We start from the raw sequence: 23,242 nt of genomic DNA on the forward strand, positions 1-23,242 counted from the left end.
CCTATCGTTCTGCTTTATTGGAGGCAGAAACTGATCAGGAAAGAATGTCTTCTTCAAGCTTGGACTCCATCACTTTCCCATGATGTCCTGTGCCTCATAAAGGGTTATTAATCATTAACGTTATTAACCCTACAATGAAAAAGACCTAAGAGATGATTTCCACTATGCCAAACATCACATAATTTGCATACTTACATGAAAAAAAACCCCAATTTTTATACCTCATTGTATTGGGAATATTATTTTCTCTTCAATATACAAGGTGGGGCAAAAGTAGGTTTACAGTTGGAAAAAGTACAAGAATTCACAACTGTAAACCTACTTTTGCCCCACCCTATGTTATGAATATTAGTTAATTTTTAAAGTGTCTGAAACTGCCCTGGCCAGTGTGACTCAGTTGATTGGGCATCATCCCACAAATGGAAAGGTTGCGGGTTCAATTCAGGGCACATGCCTGGGCTGTCAGGAGGAAACTGATTGATGTTTCTCCCTCACATCGATGATTCTCTCCCTCTCTTTCTCCCTCCCTTTCTCTCTCTCTAGAATCAATAAAAAAGGAAGGAAGGAAGGAAGGAAGGAAGGAAGGAAGGGAGGAGAGAGGGAGGGAACTGGAACTTAAAATGGTTTAGAATCATAATAATGCAAGAGGCCTTATAAATACACCGGAAAAGGGAGGGAAAGAAAGCTTATAGTTAATGAATGCTTCTGGAAACTACACATTTGGTCAATTAAATAACTTTATAAACTTAGTCAGTGAGTGGGTATTACATATTCTCCAGTGCACACTGCACATATGACTATCCGAACTGCTATACACTATTTTAAACTCCTCAAATATCTCTATAATGTTCCTTTCCATATGCTTTCCTAGAGCTATTACTAAAATGCTTTGGCCACTTTCTTGCTAATATTTTTTATAGTGTTTTGCCTGTGATAAGGTACAATTTTACTCTGGTTAGCCTTATTAACTTTCATGTACAAATAAGGTATAGTTTTCTGAGATCCATATTCTAAGCACATTATCAAAACAAGCCTATGAGATAGCTACAAGCAGCTTAGGAAGAACACAGGGAACAAGGGAGTTCACTTAAGCATTACTCAGCAGTGATCAGTTTTTATCTAAAATGTCCACATGCAGTCAGAAAAATATCTGCACAGACAATGAAACAAAATTTCCCATAATTAATATTTTTCATATATAATACTTGCTTCCTATCTATAGAAGATGAATTCTGTACCCTTCTGATTCATGCACCCCCCAAACTGTTTCAAATATTATCTGCTAGTAAGAGTTCAAAAGGAAAAGTAAATATAAATTTAAATCAACAACTTTCTTTTAGACTAGACATAGATAATTTGTTGGCCTTGACACCCAGATGCAGTGGGCTCCATTAGGTCACAAAAGTTTAAATGGCCGCTAGAATGCTTCCACCATTCTCTGTAGGAACTTGTTGGACTTTTTAAAAAAACTTTTCATTACCACTATTCAGAAGTTTCCAGAAGGTTTTAAAAAAAAGTAAAATAGGACAGAGGTCAAAAGCTGCCAAGTATCCTAAGAGTCCTTCCATTTCAAGAAAGGCTGAAGAGACCAGACTGGGAATGAACCTTCCTGAGAGGGTGTAAAAACAGAATACACAGAGACTTGAAGAATCAATTGGATCAAAGTTGTACAGGATTTTGTGACAAGTGGGAAATTATGGACCAAAAGCACTATTGCATTTTCACTGTAGCTCATATGAAGATCTGGGACACCCACGGGATTTTATCATGCAGAAAGCTATTTAAAAAATGCTAAAATGATTTCAAAATAAGTGTTGCTATTCAAGAAGACTGTTTCCTTTTAGGTTAACTTTTGTAGGTCCTCTGTTTCTCACTTGATTTATAATATTAGCATTCTAAGAGACTCTCCAACTCTCCAATTCAACATTTGTATTGTCACTAATCACTTAAATAACAGAGAACCTTCAAGTGTTTGATTCCCCTTTACTCACAGGATAAAGTCTAGACTCCTCAGCACTGGGTCCACCCTTTTCTTTTTCTTGCTTCTCTTCCAAATGTGCCATTCTCAGGCAGGTGCTCCTTTCATAAGCTCCTCCTGTTCCTGAACTAACACCTCTGTCTCTGTGGTGGTCAAATCCTAAACCTACCCTGTGCAGCCCTAATTTTCTTAAAACGCCATGCAGTTTTATGCTTCTGTGTCCTTGCATATGTGACCCCTTGTAGCTGGAGTTACTTTCCTTCCATCTCCCCATTTCTTCTGCCTGATTAAAACAACCCTTTAGGACTTGGTCTTACATTATGCGGGAAGCTTTCCCTACACCCTCACCCTTCAGTGGATCAGACGCTCTTTGGACACTGACTGCACTAGACTATGAACTGTTTTCCCACTTTCTATGTCATCTTAAAGTGTAGCAAGAAATTAAATGTCCTGCTATGCTTACTTTATTTGGGGATTTGATACATGTTTTAATTGCTATTTTAGTGACTCATGCTTAACATATGAATGTTAATATTATCTCAATCACTTATTCAATTCAGTATCTACTTATTGAATATTTACTGCACTAAGCCCTATAAGAGTACAACAATAAGGTGATGGACTCTGCCCATAAAATGCTAAACATACAAAAAGAAAGTTAAGTCATCTATATATATATAATTAATACAAAGCAGAATGTTGTGTGTATGGAGAACCTAAGGCTAGTGACAATCGATGAAGACATGTGAGTTAGGGCACTGGGCTCTAAAAATTAAAACTGCAATATGACAAATTATTGGTGGCCAATAGCTCCTTTTACCATACACCTACTACATATTTTGCTACATGCAATGGCAGATAGTTGATAGCCTCCCTCCTTACTACAATTATATACCTAACTGAGTTGTCGCCTAATGAATAAGGGTCCACTGTCAACATATTATCACCCGTATGTGCCAAGCAGTTTCAAGCCCTTTAGGTGTATCATCTCATTCAATCTCCACAACAATCCTATGAGGTAGATACATGTATTTTACAGATGAGGAAATCAGGGCACAGGCCTTGTAATTTTTCAGAGACAAAAATAAAAATACGTAAACAAGGGCCTAAGAGACAAAAAATGAGTATTTGATAGAGTGGGCGGGCGCACTTGCCAGAAATGCTTTACACCTCTCCCGAACGCACCCAGAGGGAACAACCTCTTTTCCTCTCCCGCCAGGGATTAACTTTCTTTTCCCTGGTCTGTAACTAAACTTTTGATTCTCAAGCAGATACTCTCAAACATTCCCACTCCAGAGGACAGGCTGCTATTTAAATCATAGGCAGTTCAGGGTAAATGAGACCAAATCAGATACCCGGTGCACAAAGCTCAGGTAGAATCACGAGAAATTAAACCTTTTGGGCAGGGCATCCGTTCCTGGATCGTCTCCAGGGGATGGCAGCAGCACCGGCTCACCGAGGAGGTGCTACCCCGGCGGTTTCCTCTTCTCCTGACCCCAGGCAGCTTGAATTTTGTCATCCGCTCGTTTACCCTTCACCCGCCGGCGCCGCCTACAGAATCTCCTAACCGCTCGGACCAAACACCAGGCCTCACGCGCCTCCTTTTCCGTGGAGATCAAGTCCCAAAGCCACCGGGGTGCGTGCTGGCCCCTGCAGAAGCAGCCCCTCCCGCTCCCTCCCCCGGCCGGCTACTCACGGTTCCAGTACACCGGGTAGCATTCTCCTTGGGTCACATCCACCTCGTAGAGGCCGCCCCGCACACACACCCGCTCGATGTTCACCAGCTGCTCCATCTCGGGCTCGTGCCTCGCGGTGCGCGGGCAGAAGCCACAGACGCGGTCCTCCTCGTCGTCCTCCCCGAAGCTGGAGGCCGGGCCCGTGATGGAGGCCCGGCCACACACCTGGTCATGGTCGGGGTCCTGGTCCTGGGGTCCGCCGCCCGTGGCCTTCAGCAGGGTCCGGAAGGCGAGCTCGATGCGGAGCGAGTCGTAGCCGATGAAGGGCTTCCAGGTCTTCTTGTCCTCCTTGTAGAACCAGCGCACCTCCTCCGGGCCCAGCTCCGTCACCACCTCGTAGCGGTGCCGGGCGGCTACGCCGCCAGGCCGGGGGCGCTTCCTTTCCCCTGGACCCCCTCCAGCCGCCCCGCCGCCCCCCGAATTCGACGGCACCAGCGGCGACTGCTGCAGGGACAAGGAGCTGCCGCCGCCGCCGCTTTCGCCCTCGCTGTAGTAGCGTAGCGAGGAGCCGGACTCCGCGGAGCTGAAGTCATAGTTCTCGTCACTGAGGCAGGGGTCCAGCGCCAGGTGGTGGTTGGGATCCTCCACGCCCGGCGCCAAGTGTAGCCCGGGTTCCCCGCGCAGCAGGGCCAGGGGCACTTCCCCGTCGCCCGGATCCCCGCTAGGCAGGTGGTCGAAGCAGCAGACGCTACCGCGGAATGCTGGGTCTGCCTCCGAGCCCAGCTCCCAGGCGGCGCCGCCGCTGCCCCGGCCGTTGTGCTCGAGGCTCCGCGGGGACCCGAGGCCCGAGTGATTCATGCTGTGGAGACGCTGCCCGGTGCCCGGCCCCGCGCCAAGCCGCGGTCCCCACCGCTTCCGCCACTCATTCAAGGACGCCGTCCTCTCCGCCGGGGCTTCTTAATCTTTCAAATCCCGACCCGGGCTGCTGCGGCAGCAGCAGCGGTGGCTCCGCCCCCCACGAGGGCCGCTGCCGCCGCCGCCGCCGCGTTCCGCGGTCCGCCTCATTGTCACGCAGCCTGACGTAGGCGTTGGTCGAGCCGGCCCCGCCCCGCCCAGCGCGTGCGCCGCCCGGAAGCCCGGTCTCCCTAGGCGCCTTGGACGAGTACTACCCTTTGCTGGCAGCTGGTTGGAGTCAGCTCAGGGCGCGCGGCCGCTCCTCTGATTTCTCAATTTTCTTCTGATTCCTTTCTCTGCGGAATGCACCGCTGCCTAGGCCCCGCCCCCCTGGGGGTCAGAACCCAGGTGTGGAGAGGCCTACACCGATCTTTGCAATCTGGTTCGGCAGAACAAAGGTTCAGTGAAGATGCGAATCGAGAGGGCTCTGGTTGTTGGATTCTCCTGACCCTGGTTTTGTAACCTTAGACCCGCCTGCGGCCCTAGCTGGACCTTCTCAGTCACCTGCTTCTGGTCATTCCAGAATTGTCGGCCAACAAGAGGGCACTCCGCCCCACGCCTCATGCCTACCAATTCCTATGGTTGGCGTCACTACTCCCACTCAGAAACCCAAGTCTAAACCTCCCTTCATATGCCACCCCCACATGATTGCTTATCTTTCAATATTTGTTTCCTGTTTTCTCCACCTCATTGTGTAAGGCCCTTGATGGTGACAAAGTCTGTATGTGTCCACCTGTCCCACACAGTAGGTACACACTTCATTTTAATGATGGCAAGTCCAGCCAGTTGCGATACAAAGATTATTTGATTAAAAACCAGAAAACAACTAGGTTTTAGACTTACTTTTGCTAATTAGCCGGAGGCAAATAACTTACTTCCTTGATCTCTGGGTTCCTCATCTGTAAAATAAAGTCAGTGGATTGATCTCTAAAGTCTCTTTTAGCAATGGAATTCTGTGACCTTTGAGATTTCTTCCTGTTCTTTATGTATCTCTGATTTTGTAGCTCATTTTCTGGGGTTCAGGTGGAATGCTGAGGCTGCCCTGTACAGTTCTTTTGTATTGCAAAAAAAAGTTTTATAACCCTATCACCCTGTGTTGAGAATCCAGAGAAAATCTCCAAGCAAAGTGTTCTCAATTCAAGATCAGACAATATTCAATTTTCCCCCCTCCTGTTCAGGTGGAGTCAGATCTGCAGGACAGTTTTTATTGCTGGGATCTAACATGTCAGAGATTAAATAGTTATTTAAAGCAGGGCAGTATCTTAAAGCTTGTACAGTGTCTTTTATACATTCATCTACTGCAGCTTTATTTTTTAATTAATCTTTATTATATTCTTTTCCCATTACTACTTAGCCCCCTTATACTGCCCTCCCCCACCCCAGCAATCACCACCCTGTTGTCTAAGTCCATGAGTTCTTTTTGCTTTTTAAAAATGTTGGCCACTTCATGAATTTGCATGTCATCCTTGCGCAGGGGCCATGCTAATCTTCTCCATATTGTTGAAATTTTAGTATATGTGCTGCTGAAGTGAGCACTGTATGGTGTCTTTGTATGAGTTTGAGAAAAAAGATGGTGTTTCCTGTGGGCGGATACAGAGCTGTGTTCATGGACTGGATTTGTGCCCCAATTTGGGCTCTTGACTGAATAATCTTGTACAATGAACAACCTGGCCAACTGGACCCTACAGCCCTGACTCAAAGCATCTAAGATCAGAGTTTCCATTTATACCGCTTTCTGAGTATTTGCTTATCAATTTCTTCTCTAGTTGTTCTGTGGAAATGTGCAGAATATGAAATTGGGTGTGAGCTGTGATCCACTTACTACTGATGAAAGCATTCATTCTAGTGTTTTGATGGTCACCAATATGTCAGGCATCTCTGCTAGTTTCTGATACAAAGAGAATGGGAGAGACTCAGTTCCTTCTTTTCGGACCTTGGAGCTTAGAGGGAGATGCAGAAAAGTGAACAGAGACATTGAAATACAGTGGGAAGTGTACTATAAAGGGGATTTAAAATAAGGGATATCATGCTGTTTAAAACACCTCTATCCCTTTAGGTTTCTTGATGGAACATAACCTACCTGTGTTGCTATCTGGTCAGATTATTTTCACCAAAATTTAACTATTAAGTACAGTCAATCCCCATTAATGAATATTATCCTCTATAAAAAAAAAAGTTACTCCCTGCTCTGTGTCGAATGAAGGTTTCCATTGTTTAAATGTTGTGCTTTTTAGGTTATATTGAGAAGATTATCCTTTTGTGGTCCATTGTGTACCTAAAGTCTTGAAGATGTTGATCCTCAAAGATGATGAAACAAAAAACAAAACTCAAACGAATCACAATCCAGTTGGCAGGAGAAGAGAACCCCAGATTCTCTCCTGACCTATTTTGGAGTAGATCTTTGCGATGAGAGATGGCAATCAGTGTTTGTGGGAGTTGAGGTTGCTTCTGCCCCTGTTGGTGAGCTGGGGCTGGAAGGACAGACTCAAGTAGTCAGCCCCATGCTGACAGTGAGCAAAAGATACTTGAAAGTATAATATGTAATATCACTTAACTATGTGTGTTATATTCCTTGTTATTCCTTAGCCATATCAATGCAAAGTCCGCAAAGCTGCTCTCAACTTTCTTTTCTTCTTTAGAAGGTCATTCTTTATCTGATTCTTCCTGCTATTATTCTCCTATAGTAGCCTTATGCCATGTAATTTAGTCTGAGGCAATAACCCATACCTGCCCTGGAAATGGCTTTGTCTAAAGTACAAAATGGAATATTTAGAATGAAGAAAGAGGGCGGTCATATAACCGTACACCCATCTGTTGTGTCTCCTGTTTGATAAGTCATCCACTACATTTTAAATTTAAATTTAATTTTTATTTTTAGTATTATTATTTATCCAGTTTCTTAAAATGAGAGTGTCTAGTCTGTTATGCCTCTCTACAAAATACCATATGCTGGAGCCTGGGAAGCTTCTTCCAGTAGATTTGGTGTCTGGTGAGGGCTTTCTGATTAACAGATGGTCATCCTTTCGCTGGGTCTTCACATGTCAGAAGGAACTAGGGAACTCTGTGAGGCCTCTTTTCTGGGGGCCCTCATGACCTAGTCACTTTCCAAAGGTCCCAGCTTCTAATACCATCACTTGGGGATTAGGATTTCTGGATGTGAATTTTGAGGAAGACACGTAGCAGAGAATATCTTCTTTGGTACATAGTCTAAATGGAATGGTAACCTAGACTGAAGGAGGGAACCTTCATTAACACATATTAGGTGACTACCAAATTTCAGGTACATGCTGAGCTCTACAGCGAGGCATTCACAGGCTAGAAGTGTCTTTAAATAAACCCAACAGGCCAATTTTTTAGTTCTTATGAGGTATAATTGCAATGCCAGAATGACCACAGGAGTCATTCTTTTGCTAAAGACAGATCAATAGAGGAAGACAAATTACAATCAAAAGGTAGCTAGGTGAGCGGAGATAACAGGAATACATAATGAATAGAGTCATTTCTACTATTTATTCATTCAACAAAAATTCATTGTTTGCTGCTGTTTTGATGATGGTTTGTTTTTGCTGTCATGTTTAATTGAAATCACTCAAAATGTAGAATTATCAAATGTATTTACTTAAAGATTTGTAAGAGTTCTGCCCACAAAACTGTTCTTACCCAAACCCCAATCATACAATATTGATGCATACTTTATGAAGGCAGCCACAAAATCCTCATCAGCTTACTTTTATCAGAAAGAGAAGCTTGGGCTATATTCCTGATCTTTCCTAGTAAAAAAAGTGAGTTAGACAATAGCACAGGCTGCTGTGAGGTTCACACTGTGCATCCATTGTAGATGACCTTTTTGTGCTCCAGGGTTTTTTCCTATTTCACCCCAGAGACAAATTGAAAGTACAACTTTATTTGTCACAAAGTATATAACTCATATGGCTCTTCAACAAATGTAACCATAATATTGTTCTGAGAAAGACAGAAGTAGCATCTTTTATATGTGTGTAGTTTATTCTAATTTTCATATAACAAGTGAAAAAGGAAAGGAAAAAGGCTATGTTTCAACAGAGATTTCTACTAGTTCACCTCTGGGTAATTTGCTGTTTTTAAAGAACGGAATGGCAAAATTATTAACTGTTTTTGCAACTGCTGCTTAAGCAAGCGTGTTTATCTGCACTGTCAGTATTTCAAAAGTAAGGTTTCAGCTTGAACAATATATGATTCTGGACCCAAAAGCCCATAGGCCCTTCCACATGTCTCCTGTTGGCCTTTTAAACCATACTAGACAGCTATTATGGTCACATTGTGAATAAATCAATTCGAGATGGTAGAAAAGCAAAGTTCTACAGAAATGTAATCATCTTCAAGACTAAACAACCTGTATTTTAAATATGAGAAATGAGTAAGAGTGGCCCTGCATCTATAACTTATTTTTCTTCATAAGTTGAGAACTTCAGAGTCAAACTAATTCTTAATCATCAATACCTTCTAAACAGTCCTTCACCTGATTATTCATATTACCCTTCTTCTCAACTTAGAAATGATAAACCTTGATCACTCACATTACTGTTTTTCCAGGTTAGAAACTAACCCACAGTTGCTCTTGAGATAATTTTAATGAAGGTGTAGGGGACCACTGTATTCATTTCCTAGGGCTGCCATAACAAATTTCCACAAACTGTGAGGTTTAAAACAACAAAAATTTATCATCTCACAGTTTGAATATTGGAAGTCCATGTCAAGGTATTGTCAGGGTTGGCTCCTTCTGGAGTCTCTGGGGAAAAAATTGTTCCATGCCTCTCTCGTGACTTCTGGTGCTTGCTGGCCGTCCTTGGCATTCACGCTCCCTGGTTTACAGCTGTGTTTCTTCAGTCTCTGCCAAAATCAGCACACGGCCTTCCTTGTGTGTCTTCCTCTGTGCATTATCTCTGTTTTGAAAACAAAACAATAATAAAACCAAAAACAGTCCACAGTAGGAAATATTGACATTGGAATAAAAGTAACACAATGGTTAAATAACGTATCGTACATCTATGCAAAGAGCAGTTAAGAAGAACGTATGACACAGAAAGTTCTCCAAGTCGTTAAGTCAAAATAGCAAGTTACAGAAAAATGATCTGTGGTTTGATCTTATTTTTACATTAAAAATACAAATAAGCACACATTCTACACATATATATAAACACATATTTGTATATCTTTGTACGTATTCACTTACATTTACATAAATTCATGGTAAAAGCTTCAGAGGATAAGCTACAGATTACCCACCTAGTTATGTCTTAACATGGGGAAAAAATGAAGTTCTCTGTTATTTGAACTTCATGTGGTTAAGATACATTTGTATGTTGTTTGTATAATTAAAAAAATAACTTTTAAAACAAGGAAAATAAAGTGGAGGATAATATTGCTTAGCATTGATCACTCCCACCTGCATTAGAGGCTTTTCTTTTCCACAACAAGCTAGTTGATTAGCACATTTGAATAAAATCACTGTCCAAAGGTGTCCTAGAAGTGACAGAAGTGACCCAGAAGTTGCAGACAACACCTAGGCTCAATTCTCAGTTCTGTCAAAGACTAGCTGTGTGAGAGGTGATCCTCAGACCCACCATCAGTTCCATGAGAATAATGACAACACTTGCCTCACTCGGATGTGGTGAGCATTATTTAAGACAAAATGAAATAAAGTTTACAAAAGCTCTTATGGAGCCTCTCACTATCATCACCTGCCATAGCTGGCAGGAAACACATTATGTGACAGAAGACCTTCCTATGTTTCAAAAGTTTTCTCTCTTTTTTTTTTGCCTTAGCTTTCTTTTTATTTATCCATAAGCCTTACAAAGTAGAAGCAATGGTATTTAGCATCTTATTTGTTTATGTTAAGTACATTATTTATAATAAGTACCTTATTTATTTACATTTCAACTAGCCCTGTGATTCCTCACTTATTTAACTTTGTTCTCAGAACTGTTGGCCAATCCACACAGAGGTCAAGGAAAGGGATTCAGCCTCAACGTTGTCAAAGGACCTGTAACTCATATCGTCTTCTCTGGAATTGTTCATAAACCTATTTCGGCCCCTTGACCCTAGTGCAACTCCTTGGAGAAGCTGTTGGCCTGAATTTTAGGTGACATGGAGTCCTTGTTGCAAGTCTGCCCTCTCCCCTACTTAATACTGCTGGCTTTCTTAATACCCTGGTGACACAGCCTGTGGGGTTAAGAACTAAAATTAAACACACTCTTCAATGTGCTTTGAAATCTGAGGAGTCCAGGGACTCACGAGATTCTTTGGTACCTACAAACTTCCTCAAATATCATGAAAACTATGAGAACCCTGTTAGAACTAAATGAATTTTAAGGTAAGTGAAACTTCCTTGGAGTTTTCTGATTTGAAGGCTTAGTAGTCTTCAAATTTGTTATTATAATTCTCAGGGAAGAAAGAGATGCAAGTAGAATTTATCTTCAGCAGCATCTTTTGGCTTCTTTGAATAATGGTCAGGCAATATTTTCCTACTTGTGAAATGAAGGACAATTGAAATGACCTCTCTCTCTCTCAAAGGGTATAGGTTATTAGGGGAAACTGACAAAAGATCAACTCAAATGAACAAACATGTATGGAATGTCTATTAAGTGTCAGCCACACACTGTATTAGGGACGGAACTTATACTCCAGTGGGAAGGACAGACCGTTAAATATGCAGTGGTCAGGTTGAAAGGAGCCGTGAGATGGATGCCCCACCCATCTGGGAGGGCAAGGATGGGGCTTTTCAGTCACAGAAGCTTTCCTAGACAAAGAGATGCCTAAAGCAGAACCTGAAAAACGAATCAAAGGTAGCTGAAAAGGGAAGTGGAATGGGATGCAAAAGAAAATTCTAGTCAGAAAGAGAACACAGAAAGAATTTGAAGAACTAGAAGATAGAGAGTGAGTGGGAGAGATGAGCAAATACAGATTATTAGAAAAGCTAAACAACATAAAACAATAACCATAGATTCTGTAGGTGTCTAAGGTATTTAGAAAAAAAAGAGGTGTTATTTCATGTGTGCTTCTTTGAGAAGATCACATCACATTGTACCTAAATAGTGGGCTTAAGTCCCTAGCAACGATTGGAGACAGGACCTTCCTTAAATCACTCCAGTTGGCAGCGCTTTGATAGCTCCTGCATCATCGAGCACAGAGCCTTGCCCCTGGGTCTACATTGCGTAACTAGAGCAGTTCCAGGTATTTGTTTCATTTTGTGGCTTGTACCAATATTATCCTCATTCTCACATGCTCCGTAAGTTATAGTTCTGCTTTTGATAGGAAGGGCATCACAAAGCTCAAGCTGCTTTAAGATATTTCCTCAATAGTCTTCCATGGGGGCCCTCCTCTCCTGTCTGGTCTGATTACATAGGGTGAGATAAATGGAGGCTTACCGTTGTTGTGAGTACATAAAACAGAGTTTATTCTTGTACCATTATTTATTAGTTATTCCATTATTTTCCACATGAACAATGGTAAACCTACTTTTGCTCCACCCTGTACACCCATAATTTGAAGCATGATAAAGGTAGGAGCATCGTCCTCAGGTGTATCCTTAAAACGTGTGCAACTGGTACAGCCAGGCTTTTCACTGAGAATAAATGAGGTCATATTAAGTGTTTTCTGCTCGAATTGTAACTTGATCTGCCTCCCCCCACCCCACTGACTTAATTGCTGGTCCTATTTCTTGTTGTTCCCAAAAGGATGGCTTCCATCAGCTCACAGTCTGCTCTACAGTATCACCCACTGCAATAATCCACTACAAAATCATCCTTGCCCACTCTGTTCCTTTTCTCCTGCTCTGGCAACACATTGTCTACCCACGTGCTCCTTCTGGCCTCCAGGTAGCTTGAAGAAATCTTTCTGTTGCCTTGCTAATGATGCCGATCCCTCCTTATATTGGTGGTGGCCTTACCAAGGCGCTGTCTTCTGACTCCTCCTATGCCTCCACCATTTAGGAGACAGAACACTGTCAGTCTGAGTTGGGAGAAGGAGAGATCAGCCCTCTTCCCAGCTCTGAGCCACACCTTTCACCTGGAACCTAGAACACCTCTGTTCTGCCTAGTCACAAATCTTCCTCTTCAACCTCTCCCTTCAATTTCCAGTCCCCAGTGTCAACTCTCAGCTCCCCTTCTTCATCTCTGTGTCCTCTTCCCTTCCCCAGATAAAATCACAAAGTGCCTCAGAGATAAAGTTTGGGGTTAACCAGCACAGAACAATATGTGATCACATTAAATCGTCTGGCATCTGTGGTCAAGTTAACACATTGACAAAGTGAAGCGTCTTAATAGTTTTTCCCAAGAAGAAAGGACTAGTCTCCTCCAAACGTGAATAAAAGAGTCTCTACTTCTGGGTACAACAATAACCTGCAACTCTTTAATGACTACTTCCTTATTTATATTCATTCACCCAGATTTCAAAAATCTTAAGGCCCAGGCCCAGCTAGGGCATGTGGGCACGAAGGAAGTTTTCCATTAACCCAATAAATTGCCCATAGTTTTTCAGATTGGTAGAAGCACAGAACTCTTAAGACTAGTCAATGTCAGTGTATGAAGTAGCTGGAACTAGAAAACTCTGGACAGTCCCCTGTGAATCTGGTGGAAAACAGGAAAGGCAGGAAGTGAGATGAAAGTCTTCCAAAAAGAGATTCTAGACATCAATTGTGTGGAAGACAAACTCAGTTAAGCTGTAAATATTTTGTCTTTCCAAGTCACCCATAAGTTAACATCATCAACAAACTCTGAAAAAGTTGTCATTCATATGACTGACATAAGATTACAAATCTTAATAGGTAGAGTTCTCAGTCATAGATTGGAAAAATTAATAAGCCCCCATCAGAAACCTGGACAGGAGTTATGGACAGAAAATTAGCTAAGGAGGAAATGAAAACTTGAGACTGGTTAAAAGAATAGGCTAAAAGGTTCATTTGTCATTAATAAAAAATATATATAGTAAAACAATAGGTGCATGTCACTTCCTGCCAAGTGATGCTCATGAGGCTCGAATTTATTCTGTACATAATAGAAAAACATTGACAGATTTTTCTTCAGCAGGAGAGTAACATCATCTCAGCTCCCTCCCGTTTTTAAAAAGGCAGATTAGTCAATGGAGTATAGGATGGATTAAAGAAGCTGAGATAGCTTGCCATAATTGTAAAGATGAGGGAACAGTTCCAGTAATGATCTTTGTAGGAATGTTGTTGGAGATCTAGCTTTGGAAAAACCCCTGAGGAAAGATTGAATTAGGCACTGATTTCTCCCATCCATTATACTGTCTCTCAGTAGACTTTGCTGCCTGATAAGTGATGCTAATGTACCACGAAATTCTATATAAATTGGTATCCCACAAGAACAGACCAGAACTCATTTTTCAAATAGAGCAGTCATCCTTTTAAAGAAACGTTGTCTTTCCACAAAAATTAGGAGGCATTAGCATCAAGAATTAGGGGATTTCCATTTACAGAAAGTGCCTTCCCCCCTCTTTTTCTCAGTGACTGTGACCCATGAAGAACAATTTTCTCAGCCTCCTTAAAACAGCTATGCCATCCATTTTTAATGGGCCTGCTTCATTGCAAAGGTAGCCTACTGTAATGAGGCTTCCTGAAGTTTGGCTTTACTCCAAGGACAAAGAGTTTTCTGATACATATTTTTTAAAATACTGCAACCTTCTTAGAAGATGCCATTCCCTAAATGGACATAAATATTGTTTCCTACTTTCAAAGAAATAACTGAGCAACAATTCTGTGTACTTAGCAATAACATTGAGCAACCCTCCACCCCTTTTCCTGCTGAGATTTCTTCTGTTTCCTTCCTATGCTTTAACTGTGTTCCCTAGGGCTCACAAAGGACGTGGTGGTGCAATGGCGGCTTACCCTTTCTCCAACTGAGGCCTACAGCCGTCCAGACCATCCGCTGTGCTCGAGTGACTACAGAGCTAATTAATAGTTTTCATTGTTCATTGCTCTTGCATGAAAGTATTTTTCAGAACTTTTCCAGGCAAAACTCTAGGCATGGAAAACCAGAATGTTTGGGCTATAGTAACTTTCCCTTACTTTTTTGTAGGTGGGTGCAGTAGGCCTTGCTGATCCCAGCTGTCTTTAACAGTGTTTTTCCTAGAAAGGAAAGGAAAAAAAGTTAGTACTATTGACAGAGATCAGGGAAATCACTTGTGTTTCAAGATGTGTAGCATATGAGAATCAAGGAGTGGCATAAGTATGGGACAAAAAATTGGGAAACCTGGATTCTAGACTCAGGTTGGTCATTAACTAGACATGTGACCTCTGAAACCCTTTTACCCTCACAGGGTCTGACATTTCGCATCTGCAATATGAGAAATTTGAACTGAGGGTAATTCCAGTTATGGCCTTTTATGATTGTTTTCTATATTCCCAAATTCAGCATCTATGACTATATTTCTGTCATATATTCGATAGTTGATCCAGGGGTCGCTGCTGTGTCTGCTTGTTCGAATCTCAAGCCCTCTTCATGCCGGCTAGCCCCTGCTCAGTTGTGTGTTAGGTGTTGTTCAGCTTGAGCACCATAGTGGCGGACTCTGTGAAGATATGTCAGGCCCCCTGGGCAAGGGGTGACATTGTGCAGCCACCTCTACTCTTGCACCATAGGCTGAGTGGGCTTGGTCTTCCCCTGAGAAAATGAAGAAGATCCTAGCTGAGGGGTCCAGGGCGGGGGTTAGGGATACTAGGAATCACAGTTGATCCTGAACAGCATGGGTTTGTCTTGCATGGGTCCACTTCTGTGTAGAGTTTTTCAATAAATACGGTTTACTTATAGTTAAATACTTGTTATGTTGGTTGAATTTGTGGGTGTGAAGGGCCAGCTGCAGTTAAATTTGGGGGGGAGTCAAAAGTTACACATGGATTTTCAACTAAGCATGTGTACATGCACATGTGTGTGCCCTTACCCCACATGTTATTCAAGGATCAACTGTATTAGGTGGGGGGTTGGAGAGAAAAGGGTGTAGGGGCATTGGAGTAAGGGGGAGAACTCTAGGTTAATATTTCAAAATATTACCCCACTGCACCAATAGTAATGAGTCGATATTTAATTTTTGATTTTTGGAACAAGACAGTGATAATAAACATGTAAACTATTTTGACTCTTTCCTTCCAAAGATGTAGCTGAGATAGGATATCATTTCCAAAAGTCCAATGTTGTCCATATGAACAGTGAACCTGGAAAGGGGTGATGTTGCCTGGTGCTTCTATTTTCCTTTCTTTCCTTCTCTCTTTTTTCTGCTCTTTGATGCTTTCTCTTGCTTCTATCATCCTGGTTTCTTCTGTTCCAGGGAGCAAACTGAGATCACTTCATTCATGTAAAAAGTCTTTGTGCTATAGGAGTATTTAAATTTTAAAAGGAAGTGGTAGGGATAGCTCAATGTTTAACATACTTAAAGTGGAATTTAAGAAAATTGTAGGGGAAAGATTTTTTAACTTTTTCTCACTACGGGAGGAACCCCTCCATGGTTCAGGATAAAGGAATGGGCACTCTCTCCCCGTTCCCTGAGTGGCTGGGACAAATCAGGTATGGGAGGAACAACTCAAAGGAGCACCCGCAGGCAGAGTGAGCTGATGTGTGAGAGTGTCTGCAAGGACATGAGAGGCAGGACTGCAGGCTGCTGTCAGAAGGAGCCAATTAGAGGCAGGCACAGAACCCAGCTGGTCCAATGGACCATTAGGGCAGGTTGAGAAGGATGGAAGGGGCTGGAGGTTTCCCAGATGTGGTCTGCAACAGGGAACAGGGAAGGAGATTTGCTTTATGTAGTGCTTGGTGTGTGCAGTGGGCGAAAGGAACAGAGCCAGACTGGTTAGAGGTCATGACGATATGATGAGGGAAATACTCTCTTTAGTGTTCTTGGAAAGTCCCTACCATGAAAATGTGCTATTTCTTGCATTTTGAAATACAGTCAGAATTTATTTTCAAGAGTTATTGAAATATTTGGCATGCTCCTGAAGTACCAAGCCAAGTTCATCTTAATATAATGGCTTTCGGCTGTATCTTCTTATGAACTATAATCTCAGTACAAAAGATGTAAAAAGTCTGTGTTGGTCTATTTGGGCTGCTATAACAAAAGTGCCATAGACTGGGCGGCTTCTAATGACAGAAATTTATTCTCACAATTTTGTATTCTGGGAAGTCTGAGCTGAAGACACTGGCAGATTGATTCAATGTCTGGTGAGGGTCCTCTTCCTGGTTCGTAGATGGCCATCTTCTTGCTGTGTCTTCACGTGGCACAAGGGGAAAGAGAGCCTCGTTGGCCTTATTTTATAAGGGCACTATTCCCATTCCTGAGGGTTCCACCTTCACGATCTAATCACCTACCAAAGGCCCCACCTCCCACTACTGTTGGGAGTTAAGATCTCAACATATGGATTTCAGGGAGATAAAAACATTCAGTCTATTACACAGTCTTACCTCTAACATCTTTCAACATAGTGGAATCCTTCCATCCCACCTTTGGCCCAGCAAAGTAGGGCCAAAAGCAATCGCCTAGAACAGGGGTGTCAAACTCATTTTCATGGGGGGCCATATCAGCCTCGCGGTTGCCTTCAAAGGGCTGAATGTAATTTCAACTCCTTAACAGTTAAGAAGTAGTTACATTTACACAGTCCTAAAATTGTTTTGGACCTTTGAAGGCAACTGTGAGGCTGATGTGGCCCCCCGTGAAAAATGAGTTTGACATCCCTGGCCTAGAATATTCTCAGGCACCTACTATCTAGCCTGATACGCCTGCAGCTAATCCCGTGTCTCTTAGCTAGGCTGAGCTTGCCTCACTGCATCTGCATCTGCTTGGCCAACCCTCCAGATGATTGACTGGTTGTGATTCTGAACTTGGCACTGTGTCCTCTGTCTTCCTGATTGCAAGTCTCTGCTCTTGGCCAGATTCTGGATGCATGTGCCAACCCCAGGGCCTCACTTTGGTATATTATTGCCCAGACACGAGGACTTCAGTTAAGGTTTTAGGGTGGGGAGTCAGGAGTAGGAGTAGAGCCCAAATATAGACATTTAAGCTAAGGGATTCTCTACTTGTCTTTATTTATTGAAAAAAATACTATAAAAATAGAAATAGACTTATAGATACAGAGAACAGACTGATGGTTGCTAGAGTGAATGGAAGTCGGGGGCTGAGAGGAAAAGGTGAAGGGATTAAGAAGTTCAAATTGGTAGTTTCAAAATAGTCACAGGAATATAAAAGCACAGCATAAGGAATATAGTCAATAATACTGTAATAACTATGTATGGTGCCAAATGCATACTTAAAAAGTATATGATTGTCTAGCCACTATGCTGATACCTAATAATTTGTACCTAGTACAAAATAATATTAAATGTAAATTATAATTGGGAAATAAAATTAGAAAAGAAAATGATACTATATTTTGGATACTAAACATAACTTTACAAACACTTCTTAGTTTTTATAGTTTGTTTGTAGACCTACCATCACTGATGGTTAGTTAACTAAAGTAAGAGAAATAATTTTCTATGCTTCCATTTTCCTAGATGACAAGCAAGCAGAACACAGTTTTAGGATCAAGCGCTTCTTAAGAATTACTAGCAAATGGGGTTATTGGCTGAAGGTTAACACAGCTTGCTTGGAAGCCTTTCCTGCTGTGAAGTGACGTCAAGATGAGTCAACTTCAGACCAAAGACAGAACTGATGCACCAAAACAACTACGCACACTATTTCTAGCTTTGGATTTTGGGAAAATGATGGGAGCAAATCAGCCAGCCAAACACTTAAGAATCCCTAGTAGGGTGGTCCTTTCTGAGAACATTTCCAGACAGAGGTTAATTAGAGAGACAGTTGCACAGACACAGCCCGGTCTTGCAGAGGGCAGTCTCACCTTACTTACCCAGTGCTACTCAGAGAGCAAGAGGTCAATTATCACAAGGGCCGGAGCCTGAGTTTGGGAGCCAGAAAGGCCCCAGTTGGAATCCTAACTCTTCCATTTACCAACTGTGTGCTCTTGTGGGAGGTGACCAAATCTTTCTCAGCTTTGGTTTTCTTCAACCATAAAGCAGGGGTAGTAACACTCATCTGAGAGGTATTGTGATGATCAAAGATGATGCAGGGAAATGTCTTGGTCACTCAACGATTGCTCTTAATTCAGTGAAGGAAGATTATATTCTAGTCACCCTCACAGCTGGCAGGCTCTTTATCTGGTTATGACGGATAACACATGTGTATTCCCGGATTCGAAGGCCCTGCTCAGGATGGTCTGTGATTGCCAACGTGTTTCACAAAGGCGCATTTCCAGACTTTCTTATTTTTGCCAAGTATCTAGAGATAAATGCTAATGGAAGTTGTCACTTGTCACATTCCCAGAAGCCAGGCATCTCCCTAATCTCGCTGTTTCTCTCCACACGGGGCTATCAGGGAAGGCAAATCAAGAGGTCGGATCACAAGGAACTGCCGCTTTGGCGTTGCTCCTTTGCTCACTCACAAGAGATGCCAGACACTCCGAGGTAGCTTAGAGGAACAGGCTGGAGGAGTCCAGATATTTTCATAGTAAAAGATACTTTTATACATCAATTTGAAGCAAAGGCTACGTTTGTCTGATAACTATTACTTTCTATGTGACTATAGCCAGAATCAATTACAATTTTAATCTACAGTGCTGTAGTATGAACAAACAGGAATCCTGAGCCTTTTAAAATTCATCTCAATAAAACTTATAGAACTTTTGGGTGTTATTGCATGGATTCTCACTTCCTTACTACAAGAGTATTCATTTCCTTATTTCCTTACCAACTTATTTCAAAATGCGAGTTTACCTCCCACTAGTGACCCTCAGAGTGACAGTGATTTCATAAGGTCATGAGGTTGGATTTCACTTGGTCTTTTCCACTGTCTTTCAGTCAACCACATGGAATGGTTTGTTCGTTCAGTGCCTCTACTTCCTCAAGACAAGCCACAGAGAATATTAGAATCGCCATCACCACAGATATTGTCATTATTGAATAGTATTTATCATAATTTCATCACTGCACAATGCCAACGCAAGGCAGATAGGCAAAATAATTGCCCACTGGGAACGACGGTTTAACACACAGGTCATTGACGCAGATCTCAGCCTGAAAGATCTGCTGTTGAGGTTTCAGTATTCCAGTACACATACACACGGACTACAGATGACCTGTGGGGGAAAAGGGACGGCGCCGCCACTCTCTCAAGAGGAGAGCACCTCTCAGCGCCTCGGCCACTCCCTCAAGGGGGGAGGGCCAAGAGCCATGGGGTGATCAGCCTTTATAGGTTTTTGAGGCCCTTAACATCAAAGGTCCTCTTTACTATACAAAGGTTTGTCTTGGGTGGTTATCTTTGTAGACACAGGAGAGGAAGTCACTGAATACATCAAAGGAGGACATTTGCAATGTAAAAGGAGAAATGGTCGAAAAGGCTTTGTCCCATACCTAGAGGGTCTAGCCCAGACTCTGTAAAGATAAAGATACTCAGTAAACATTTGCTTCCTCAATTCAGGGTGAGGGAGTTTTTTAGCAAGAGCAAGTCTCATAGCAGTCTAAGTACAATGCAGGCCTGATTTCCCACTGGAGAACTTATCCATGGACATGGGTCCTGCCCGCCAACCTGGCTCCCCACTGGTTTTCCAAGTGGGGGCTGAGCCACATTTCCCACGCTTGGAACGGTCCCCCACAGGTCATTTCACAGGGCCCTCCAGACTCCAGTGAAATACCGCAACAGGATCTTGATAGGATGTTAATTTGCAAGAGAGGCAAACTACATAAATAAAGGAGCAGGAGAGTTGGTATTATTCTAAAAGTTATTTAATTATAAAATGTATATTGGTATCTCTTCACTGTTAAGGTCTTAAAAAAAGAAAAGTGGGAGGTAGCGTACTATAGTTCAGTGGTTTTTAGATACACGTTTTTTATGAATTAAATTTGAAAACAACAATTGGAGGAATTAATATAAGATTGCCAACTTTTTTGCAAATTTTGTCAAGTAAGGAAATTAAAAAAGAGAGTTACTATACATGTTTGCAATAATTCCATGAAGAAAGACATTTGAATACAAAAATTAAAGGGTGAATATAATGTCAAAATGAAGAATGGTCTTTCAAATTGAGTAATAGTGGCTAACATTTATCAAAGATATACATGAGGTGCTATTCTAAGCTGTTTGAATGTACCATTTTGCTCATACAACCTTGTAAGATGGATACTGTTATTATTCCCATTTTACAGATGAGCACATTAATGTACCAAGAGGTACTATGTCTAATGTAACACAGTTAGTAATGGTAGTGTTTAGATTCATTTCTCCAGAGTCTATGGTTTTCAAAACTATGTGATTAACCTTACTAAGGTCTTATATACATTTAACTTTACTTATAAAAATTGTTACACAACTTATTTTTTAAATTTTGATAGCAACAGGTGAAAACCTGGTCACAGACCTGCACTAATTTGAACATCAGTGTACCTCTAGAACACAGGTGGCAAACACAAGGCCCTCGGGCCAAATCCGGCCCTCCACCTTGTTTTATCCGGCCTGGCACCTTGTTTCTACCCAGCGGCAGCACCGAGTTCCTTGCCCCTAGTTAAGGAGTAGTTACATCTATACACTCCTAAAATTACATTCGGCCCTTTGAAGGCAATGGCAAGGCTGATGTGGCCCCCGGTGACAATGAGTTTGACACCCCTGCTCTATAAGAAGGTACCAGAGGCAGTTGGTGAGAGTGAGAGTGAGAGGGAGTAGGCTTGGGCCTTAGCTTCATGAGGGGCCTCAAATTCAGACTTTGATGTTGTCTTCAAACATCTTTATACATATATACACAAAGAGGCAACAACTGGTTTAAAAGATAGCCAAAGAAGCCGTTCACCAAACTTCTTTCTACTTGCATTCTATTATTAGACATACCGCCTACAGCACAGTATGAATTGATATTTTTCAAAGTTAATTTTGTAATTACATTGTGAAAAGCATCATTCTCCTGGCATTGAAACTATATTGTGGGAAAGAGAGTACTTATTTCCCATTCTTCATCGTTTCTATGCGGGCATGCACATCCATTTCCTTTACAGAAAGGGTAGGCTTGTCAGGATCCCTTTTATCTTTTGCTGCCCCCCAACCCAACTCTCTTCTCCTCCAGGGAAGTAAAATAACTTACCTGATTGATGAATCAGCTTGGCTCTCTGCCTTTTGGGTTTATCTTTCAGATCCAATCTGTCCAAAATGCCTACCTCTCTGCTCTTCTCTGTGGTTTGCCTACTGAGACAGCCCTACCCCTAAGAAGAGGCCTGCTATTTTGGAGCTGGGGTGAATTCAATTCGAGAGGGTGTTGTTACAAGCTCCTTTGGCTTTATATCTAAAGTCACATTATCCAATCAGCTTTTTCTATTATAAAATTAACAGCTTTTCTATCTCCTGTGTTTTATTTCTTCGTTGCAGATTTTGGAAAGGAAGAAAGGAGCTGTTATAAGTCTCTAAAATCGAAAACTATACGGCATCATACAATTGCAAGGTGGAACTACAATTAAGCTAAAAACTTTTATAGAGTAATCATCCTTAATATTATGTTTTTCTCTGCACTTACTATAAGAAAATCACTGGGCCACAAGCCTTTGACATGAGTGATCTCATTTAATTCTTACGTCTGTCCTATAAGATGGTCACTATTGATGCTGCCATTTTACTAATTAGAAACCTGAAACTTGGAGAAGTTAAATGGTATGCCCAACCTTACAGAATGATTCAGCCTCAGAGTCCCATGGAAGGGTGAATAGGATAGATCCCGTCCCAGCCCTGTACGGAGAAGATAGACAATGAACAATCAATCAAAGGTGTAATTGCTGACAGCTGTTACAAGTGCCTTGCCAGGTGCTCAGAACACATAACCTCTGATTGAGGGGTGAAGGAAAACATTCTTTCCTGACAAAGTGACATTCAACTGTGAACCTCCACAGTGTGTAGAAGTGAGCAAGGCAAAGGGATGGGCGCATGGGTGGGATGGGAGTAAGGGTGAGGAGTGGGCATTATTCCAGGAAGAGGGTTCAACAGCTGGGAGGGTCTGAAGTAAGAAGGAGTATGGTGGTCTACAGAACTAAAAAAACTGCTTCTGCAAAGAAGGTGAGGGAAGAGGTGGCACCAATGAGGTTAGAAAGCCAGGTCGGGGTCTTGTGGAGGCTTTGCAGGCCGTGCTAAGGATTTTGCATCTTATCTCAGGAGCAGTGGGATGCCCCTGATAAGTGCAAATAAAGGGAGTGACAATTGTGTCTGTTTCTCTCTGTAGCATCCCCTGTTTGTAATCACTGAATTCTGACTACTTAAAGGGAACACTTCTATTAGGTGCTAATCTCTCTTCAACACCTTGTGGTTTTGACCAGCTACTCATCTCCCTCTTAATAAAAGGGAGTGTGTGTAAAGCCTGTCCAATAGTTCTGAGCCTTGCGTGCTCTTTGGAGTCACCTGAAAAACTTCAAAACATTCTAATGTAAGGCTTCATTCAAGACCAATTAAGTCAGAATCGCTAAGCGTGAGAGTTAAGCATCCATATTTTTTAGACACAGCAGCCTCTGCAATTCAGTTTAACAAACATTTATTAAACCCCCACAGATTCTAAACCCAGGCACTGTGATAGATG

The 23,242-nt window shown here is 42.1% G+C and overlaps 1 protein-coding gene and 1 non-coding gene across 9 annotated transcripts in view; both read right to left on the bottom strand.

The window, feature by feature from the left end:
* Positions 1-5,002, bottom strand: part of DDHD1 (DDHD domain containing 1) — a 76,490-nt gene extending 71,488 nt beyond the window's left edge. For 4 of the 8 annotated variants that reach the window (XM_024567494.4, XM_024567492.4, XM_024567493.4 and 1 more), the window contains exon 1: positions 3,675-4,996. In XM_024567494.4, coding sequence (XP_024423262.1) covers positions 3,675-4,512 — 838 coding nt within the window. In that variant the 5' untranslated portion in view covers positions 4,513-4,996. Of the gene's footprint in view, positions 1-3,674 lie in introns of all 8 variants that reach the window. The other 4 variants (XM_024567490.4, XM_024567489.4, XM_053928035.2 and 1 more) reach the window with 2 other exon arrangements.
* A 1,035-nt stretch (positions 5,003-6,037) lies between these two features.
* On the bottom strand, positions 6,038-6,144 carry LOC112312036 (U6 spliceosomal RNA). Its single transcript, XR_002975495.1, has one exon. It is a non-coding gene; the product is annotated as a U6 spliceosomal RNA (small nuclear RNA).
* Between the last annotated feature and the right edge of the window lie 17,098 nt (positions 6,145-23,242).

This window comes from Desmodus rotundus, chromosome 7, assembly GCF_022682495.2.
Source record: "Desmodus rotundus isolate HL8 chromosome 7, HLdesRot8A.1, whole genome shotgun sequence".
In the NCBI taxonomy this organism is placed as follows: Eukaryota; Metazoa; Chordata; class Mammalia; order Chiroptera; family Phyllostomidae; genus Desmodus; species Desmodus rotundus.